Below are 8548 nucleotides of genomic sequence, written 5' to 3'. Positions count from 1 at the left end.
ACCTCTAACCTTTAGATTAGCAATGAGTACACTAACCATTTGTAGCGTATTGGTTACGAGTTAGGCACTAAAATCAAAGTCAGCAGTTCAAAACTACTAGCGGTTCCGCAGGAGAAAGATAAGGCTTTCTGCTCCCGAAAAAATTTACAGCCTCGGAAACCCTGTACAGGATCGCTGAGTCAGAACTGACTCCACGGCATACGACAACCACCACTCAGGTGGTGATTTAGTCAGATGGCTTCAATTAAAGCAGGTCACCCTCCACAATGTGGGTGGGCCTTATCCAATCAGCTAAAGGCCTTGAGCAAAAAGGGAGTCTCCCTGTGGCATTCTCTGCCTCCAGACTATAGACATTTTGCCATTACTCCCTCACTCTTTCCACAGCCTGACCTATGGATTTTGGAACACAAGCCTGCAGGAGTCTCCAGTCTGTTGTCTGACCAATGATTCCAAATGTGCCAGTCCCCAACAATGGTGTGAACTGTAAAGAAGTAATCACTCTCTCCCAAGCCCCCATAGAAACCACTGAGTTAATTCCAACTCATGGCAATGCCATGTGTCACGGAACTGTGTCCCTAGGGTTTTCAATGGCTGGGTTTCCAAAGTAGGTTACCAGGCCTTTTTGGTGCACTCAGCCTGCCAAACTTTCAGTTAGAACCAAGCTTGATAATGGTTTATACAACCTAGGGGTTATCTGTCTTTCTCTATGCGGTGCACTGGTCTGCAAGGTTGGTTTGAGCCACAAGTTCAGTGGTTCAAGCTCACTAGCCACTCCTAGGAAACTATACAGGGTTGCTATGATCAGAAGCAACTCTCTCCTGGTGGCCTTCTGAATCCACGTTTCGAAGTTGGTGAAGCTGCAGCTCTTCATTGTGGGTCAAATTGCTTATTCTCTTATCTGTGTGTGTGGGTATAATATATATATATATATTTATATATATATATATAAATATATATATATTTAAGTCCTAATCTTTATATTTGTGAATGTGACCTTGCTTAGAAATAGGGTCACTAATGTAATTAGTTAACATGAAATTCTAGTCTTATGAGTGGTGTCCTTATAAGAGTTGAAGGTGATGTGAAGTTGGAGGCAAGGATTGGAGTGATGCAGACACCAGCCACGGATCACTAGAAGCTGAAACAAGAAAGCATCATTCCCTAGAGTCTGTGGGGGGAATGTGGCCCTGTGGACACCCTGAGTTTGGCTTCCTGACCTCAAGACTTACGAGACAATAAATGTCTGTTGTTTGAAGCCACCAAGTGTGTGGCACTTTGTCATGGCATTTCTAGGAAACCAGTACCCCCCCAAGAAAGGGGACTCTGGTTCATAAGCACACTCAGGTGTTCTGGGGGCAGAGCAAAACCTACTCTGAAGCCACCAGGAAGCCGGAAGTTCTCCTGGCTGGTGTGTTTCCTCAGGCCATGGACAGTTTCAGTAAAGTCCTGAAGTGACTGTCACTACAGCTCATTGCCTGGAAGAGAGCTTGACACTCTGATGTGCTATGCAGAGGCAGGTCAGTCCGTGGGTCGCCTCATACCAAACTCAACCAACCCACTGCCTTCAAGTTGATTCCTGAAAAAATAAGCAGCTAAATCAAAATGACTCAAGCTGTAGGAGTCACCGTTGGTTAGAAACACATCACTGGCTCACCCATCAGCCCTGGAGTAGACACCACAAGCACCCAAGTCGCCAATGGCCCACCCAACTTCAAAGAGAAACACCAACTTTGACTTGATGTTCACGGTTCTTTTTGCTCACGGAACATTTTATTTCATTTCTTGTTTATCTTTATTAACAGAAATTACAAGTGAGAAGCAATTCTCTGTTCACAAAATGTGTGACAACAGACCCCACCCCCTCCTCCCTCCTTCCCTCAGGTTAATTCCTGTTTGAGTTCATCTGGAAGTCATCTGCCCTTGGGAATAGGATGGAGGGCATAGAAAACACTGAATTCAGAAATCCACCAAAATGGCCCAAACACTGCCATTTTTTCTCCAGGAGGGGTTGGTTCTGGGGTTGCTGGGTCAGAACAACTAGACAGGCCAGCAGACAGTTCCAAATGACCAGCTTAGGATAGAGAGCGGCAAGGCAGTGTGCTGAGGAAGTGCCGTTTATGTCTCTAGAGTAAACCCATAGCCAGGAGCAGGCTGTTGGGATTTTACACCTGTCAGCTCTAAGTCTTCCTTCCTGTACCTGAGCTTTTCAGGAAGTGAATCCATGGTCGCCCCGCTCTGCTGCAGTTCTGGGAAATGTTAACAGAGCCAGGGAGATGGAGCATTCCTCTTCCCAGTGTGGAGGGCACTCCTCCCCTCCCCACAGCCCCACACCTGGGGAATGCCCTACCTTCCATGTGTGGCCAAGACTCTAGACCACCAGTTGGCAAATGACGGCCATGGACCCAATTCAACCTGCCACCTGCTTATCTACAGCCTGCAAGCTAGGACTAGAATTTACATTTTTAAAGTGGTTAAAAAAAAAAAAGACAAATTAATACTCCAAGCTGTGTAAAAATGGTATGCAATTCATATTTCAGCATCCTTAATAAAGAGTGTCCAAGTAGAACTGTGCTCCACTTAGCTTTCTATGGCTAGTTTTTCAGAAATAGATCACCAGGCCTTTTTTTACATGGCATCTCTGGGTGGAATCAAACCTCCAACCTTTCAAATGGCAACCGAGTACATTAACTGTACCATCCAGGGTCTCTGCCTGGCCCTTTACAGACAGAAACATTAGATTAATGTTTCCTGAGGGAGTCTGTGGGGTAGACTGTGGAAGCTACAAAGGCTATCTCACTTAGTGAACACCAAGGAAGACAAAGGTGACAATGAGAATCTTTACAATAATATTAATAAAGCAACTCAGGCAAAATAAGTACTCATGGAAGGGCTCAATTCCAACCCAACATCATCAAAGCTTGCATGTATGAAAATACGGGAAAGCCTACTTCTAATAGGAGTAACAGCTTTACAGAAAATGGATAGGAATCACCTGCTTTCTGAACAGGGTGGACTAAATTCCTATGGAAAGAGTTGTGGCACCTGGTGGCCGTATAGTGCTATCATTTAGGACCGTGTTTTATGGGTGGAGCTACACAAGGATTTACCATTCTGACTAGTTCAAAAAGTTCATGGAAAAATGTAATTAAAAGATAATGGAATTTCTCCACAATCTTTTGGAACTCTCTTTGGATGACTTGTGATGTGGTTTGATAAGAAGGAAGAAACAGAGTCTGGGTTGTTGTTGTTGTTGTTGTTAAGTGCCATCGAGTCGGGTCCGACCCATAGCGACCCTGTACAGGGTTTCCGAGGGTGTAAATCCTTACGGGAGTAGAAAGCCTCATCTTTCTCCCGCGGAGCGACTGGTAGTTTCGAACCGCTGACCTTAAGGTTCGCAGCCCGAAGTCTGGGTATTATGGATTAAATATGAGTGGAAATCTTGACCTTGTGATCTTGTTTGGGAAAAGGGCTTTCTGTTATGTTAATGAGGCCAATTCAGTGCAGAGTCCTGGTGTGGCGCTGTTGACTAATGCGTCAGATTGCAAAGTCCTTTGAACTGCAAGGTTGGTGGTTCAAGCTCACCAGCTGCTCCTTGGAAACCCTAAACAGGGTCGCTATGGGTCAGATTCGACTCGACAGCACGTAACAACAACTACCTTAAATCCTTCCACCCCATCTTTGTTCACGAGCCTGGCCACCTTCTCTTCCCATATGATTTCCTTGTTAAATCATTTCAAGAGGCAATTTAAGAAAAGATTAAGATAATTTGAGATTTTTTTATCAGATTAAGACATAAACAGATTCATTTCAGTAGCAGGTACTAATAAAAGGGCAGCAGTAGCATTTCTGCCAGCCCAACTCCATTCCTTGCTATGCCCGGTGTTGGGCAATTAGAAATCATGTGTTTTGAAAGCAAAGAGAAGAGGATGAGAAAGGAGAGTTCAACACTGGTTCAGCAGCCCCAGGTTTAGTTTTTCTGGTTCCGCTCACGAGCAGCCACAAAGTTCAGCAAGTCAATAGCGGTGACGACCCCGAACACCATCTGCCTTTTACTGGATTTGCCATGGCTGTGATCTGTGGAGAGAATGGCAGGACAGCAGTGGAAAAGGTGTCTCTGTTGGAGCTGACCTGAGATGGTTGTGTCTACCCCCAGAGCCCTTTCCCGCCCACAAGCACTGGGGCCATGAAACAACAGTAAATGTGGTCTTCTCTCGACAGGGGGTGCCCTGGCATTTGGTCCAAGCTGCAGAGCAGAGCCCACACCAGGACCAGTGCAGCACCAAGCCCGCTTCCACTGGCCAGGCGTCCAGAATTCTCTATGGACAAAGCCTGTGGGGCTCCTCAAGGCCCAAGGATGAAATTTAAATACTGCTCACCCCAAGGGCGAAGAGCAACTCAAAACCTCTGCCCCATTATGCTTTCCAGGCTCAATCTTAGAACAAATGCCTGCCTTTGATCTCGGTGCCCCAGGGCAGAGAGTGGTTAGAACCCTTTCCCATCCTCCCTGGAAGAGGACCCTTGAAGTGGGGTAAAGAATGGTTAGGACCCCCATTCTGGGGCAGAGGAGCAAACACAAAATACCCAGGTCAACCCATCGGATCCCTTTCCCCAGTACTGTGAGCATCCCCACAGCCCCCCTATTCCTGTCTTTGCTAGCAGAGGTCAGCTCTGTGGGGAGCCCTCTGCCTCTAGAGACGGTTCTTCTCTCTGGGGAAAAGCAAAGGGAGCACAGAAGTTGGCTACCTGAGATTCAGAGGCATGGAGGGCAATGTTGAAGATGCCAGAGCCTGAGATGCCCAAACTCAAGTCAGTGAGACTAAGTAGAGGAGGGCCACTCCTCGGCCCACCCACCTGCTGGCCCTGCCCCAAGGGGAGTTGGAGGTCACACTGCCTAGCAGTGAGGGTTAGCGGCAGAAGCTGGGGAGCCCAGGGCCTTGGATGCTCTCCTCGGTCCTAAGGGGTCATATAGGTGTGGGTGAGGTCTCGTACATACCTGCAGGCCCCCCCACCACGCCCGACAAGGCCTGGTCCTGCGCTGCGGAGCCAAGGGCAGGAGATGGGGTTAGAGAGAGACCATTTCTAACCCTAACCCACCATGCCTGCTATGCACAAGGCCAGGAGTTAGGGCAGGCAGGCTCCAGGCTGCCTCCCCACCCCCAGTTCCTGACTGTGGGCCCTAGGGCAGGAGCTGTTTGTTCTATTCACAGAGAATAAGAACTCTGGTCTATGAAGAGGCTCTGAGGATGACCGAGGGGGTAGAGGGGTGGGGCTGGGGAGTGGCTTCATGAGTACAGGCTAGCCTGTGAGATCTATCTGGTCTAGGATCCCCTTTAGAGATACCCCAGAACTCTGACCATAGAGCATGAGAGACAAGACCAGGAGTGAGGGAGGTGCAGAAGAACTAGAACCTCGATGAGGACATTCAAGTGTGGAGACTTGTTGACTGTTGCAGATTCTTCTGGTATTGACCTCTGCAGTCTCAGAGACTAAGGGCCTCAACACTTGCACCTGGACATTCCTCCCCTGTGCGACCTCCAACCCCTGCCCCATGCACAGCCCAGCCTTCATGCCTCCTAAGAGCTTGGGTAGTGGAGTGAGCCACACCTCTTCAATACTAAGGCACTTCAGTGCAGGGTCTGGGGTTGGAGGTCAAAGCCGGGAGGCTGAAGGTCAGTGACAGATGGAGAGCTTGCGCTACTATGTAGACCTCGCCTCTGCAGGAGACCCACACCGTGGAGGCTGGTGCAGAGGAAGGCAAGTGTGCCCCTCCTGCTGCATGCAGTCTTCCACCTGCTGCCCTGCACTGGCCCCTGAGCTCCCCACCAGCCTGGACCTATGCTGGGGCCCCACTCACATTGAATCTGCTCGTGTACCACCAGGGCAAAGTGGTCCATCTCCAGGATGTGCGAGAGCTGGCCCAGGTGGTCCGTCAGGTGGATCTGCAAGAGAAGCCAAAGTTGAGCTCACTCATCCACTCACTCCCCAAGCCTGAGGTCTGCTGCCCCTGGGACAGGAAAGAGTTAATGAGGAGCTTCCAAGGGAGATCAGCACCACCCTGCATGCCCCAAAAGACTCCTCTCCTTTGGCTTTTTGTTGATTCAGAAACGGAAAGTAGGAATCAAGGGGTAATAGGACCCAGATAAAGACAAAAGGAAACTTAAATCAGTGCTTCAAACCAGTTCAGCCATGGCCAATGAAGCATCGGAAACAGGCCTAAATTTGTAAAATGCGGGTAATGCAAAACAACAACTGGAAGGGGAAAAATTATAGTTGAAGCCCTAGGGTGAGAGACTTGGAACAAGCCTTTTAGGAACCTGGTGCAGGAGACTGGCTTACTGTCAATTATGGAGAGCCATACACATTCAAAAGCATCACGGTTGACTGCCACCTTTGAGTGGGGCACTATTGTTTGAACTCTGCTGGATAAGACATTTGGTTGTTATACAACACATATGCTGCCCTTGTTTTCTAAGCAGGAGATTAAGTTTCTAGCAGAGTGCTGGCCTGTTGTTTCCCCTTCTAGTTATTGCCCTGGTTCACCTACATTTTACAAATTTGGGTCTATACTGGCTTCGCTTTGCCAGCCACAATTGAACTAGGAAGAACTGGTTTGAAACCCTGCCTTAAATGTTGTTGTTTAGTGCCATCGAGTCAGTTCTGACTCATAGTGACCCTGTATAGGGTTTCCAAGGAGCGGCTGGTGAGTGTGAACCATTGACTTAAAACATTCAAAGAGACCTTGCAGTCCAGTGCTAAATGAAAGAAGCCAATAAAGTGGAGGGTCAGTGAAAAAGATGTGCAACCAGATGGACGGACACAGTGGCAGCAGCAACGGGTTCTAATGTGATGATTGTGAGGCTGGCATAGGACAGACCAGGCAGTGTTTTGTTTTGTTGTTCTCTATGATTTGGAACCAACTCCAGGGCATCTGACAACAACTAACAAGGAGTTTACCCATAGGCCTCTCTCACCACCTGCTTAAGTTGAGAGGTTTCTGGGAAGGTAAACTCCAGACAGATGTTGGCAGCTCAAAGGTCAGGTGTTATCTGGTGTTCATAAAGGCGTATGTGTTTACTGCCTCACCAGGCATCAGAGGCCATCTGGCCTCAGCCTTCGTCAGACCTCACCTGAAGCCCTTTCCATCTTTGGAAGTTCTTCTCCATCCTGAGGCAACACCAGCCCCTCTGACTTTACCTGGGGTAGTTCATGCGTCCAAGACACCCACAGGACAGGGAATCCTGCTCCAGGAAACCATTTTGGAGACCTTGAGCCACCTGCAACACCCCACCATCAGTTCCTTGGGGGTTACTAATCAGACACAGGAGGTTGAAACAAGCCCAAAGGTGATCACTAAGCCAGGCCTTTGCTGCTTCTCAATGACTGCCCATGCTCGTGCTGGGCAGCTCTCCCAGTGACCGTTCAGATCCAAGGGTCAAATGGAAAACTTTTAGCATTGCTCTCCATCAGGTAATGGTGTAAGTTAACCCAGAGACCTAATGACGACGCAAGGGTCAGGGTCATGCAGAGAAAGCCAAATGCCCTGAATCTCATCTTCAACAGTCAGACCCTAGCAGGACTTCAAACTAGTTAAAACTGGCTCAGCCATGGAGGATTCCATGGAATCAGAACAGACCCAATTTTGTAAAATGTGGATGTACCAGAACAATCACCAGAATGGGAGCAATTATGGGTCAAAGCCCTGGAGTGGGAGATTCAGAGCCAGCGTAGTGAGTTGTTTTCAGGAACCTGATGTGGGAGATTCGACAACTGCCAAGACTGTGCAGAACAAATATACCCCAAGTAGTGTGATTAGCAAGGAGCTCTGGTAGCGTAGTGGTTACGCATCAGGCTGCTAACCTCAAGGTCAGCAGTTCGAAACTACCAGCCATTCTGCGGGAGAAAGATAAGTTTTGCGTTCTGCTCCTGTAAAGATTTACAGTCTCAGAAACCCTGTAGCAGGTCACTATGAGTCAGAACCGACTCCATGGTATTTAACAATAACGACAGTGTGATTAGCCACGACCTTTGAGTAGAGCGCCGCTATTTTCACTCTAGAGATTTGGTTGCTACCAAAACTCATGCTGCCCTTATTTTCTAAGAGGGAGATTAAGTTCGTAGCAGGGTCTTGACCCATAACTTTTCCCATCACAGTTATTATTGTTATTCACCCACATTTTACAAATTTGGGTCCATTTCAGTTTTGCTTCAATCAGCTACAACTAAATTGAGAAGAACCAGTTCAAAGCCCTGAACCCTACACATGGTTAGAAGATCAAATGAGGGTTTACTTTGAACATCATCAGGAAGAGGTGCATCTTATCTGAGGAGTCCAAGTGGTCAAAAAATCTGGTGAGCCCTGAAGCCACTGGACCTCCCTAAGCTGGGCAAGGGCAGCTTTGGGGCAGGGCAGTGAGGGGGCTTTGCCAAATTTGTTATTATCATTGTTATACTTTCCAGAAACCCCCAAGTTGAGACTCCACAGCCAGAAGTAATCAAGATCACAGGGTTCCACTTCGTTGTGGAGTCAGGGTCTCTGGAGCCTGCCTTG

The 8548-nt window shown here is 48.1% G+C and overlaps 1 protein-coding gene across 1 annotated transcript in view; it reads right to left on the bottom strand.

Annotated features, from left to right (window-relative positions):
* Positions 1–3967: 3967 nt before the first annotated feature.
* Positions 3968–8548, bottom strand: part of CBS (cystathionine-beta-synthase) — a 42680-nt gene continuing 38099 nt past the window's right edge. The window contains exons 14-16 of the mRNA XM_006870846.1: positions 5855–5939; positions 4994–5035; positions 3968–4074 (exon numbers count right to left, since the gene is read on the bottom strand). Coding sequence (XP_006870908.1) covers positions 3968–4074; positions 4994–5035; positions 5855–5939 — 234 coding nt within the window. The remainder of the gene's footprint in view (positions 4075–4993; positions 5036–5854; positions 5940–8548) is intronic.

The sequence above is a fragment of the Chrysochloris asiatica genome, unplaced genomic scaffold (genome assembly GCF_000296735.1).
Source record: "Chrysochloris asiatica unplaced genomic scaffold, ChrAsi1.0 scaffold00154, whole genome shotgun sequence".
NCBI classification, from domain to species: Eukaryota; Metazoa; Chordata; class Mammalia; order Afrosoricida; family Chrysochloridae; genus Chrysochloris; species Chrysochloris asiatica.
The sequence above is the reverse complement of the archived record's forward strand: the minus strand, read 5'-3'. Positions and strand labels throughout refer to the sequence as shown.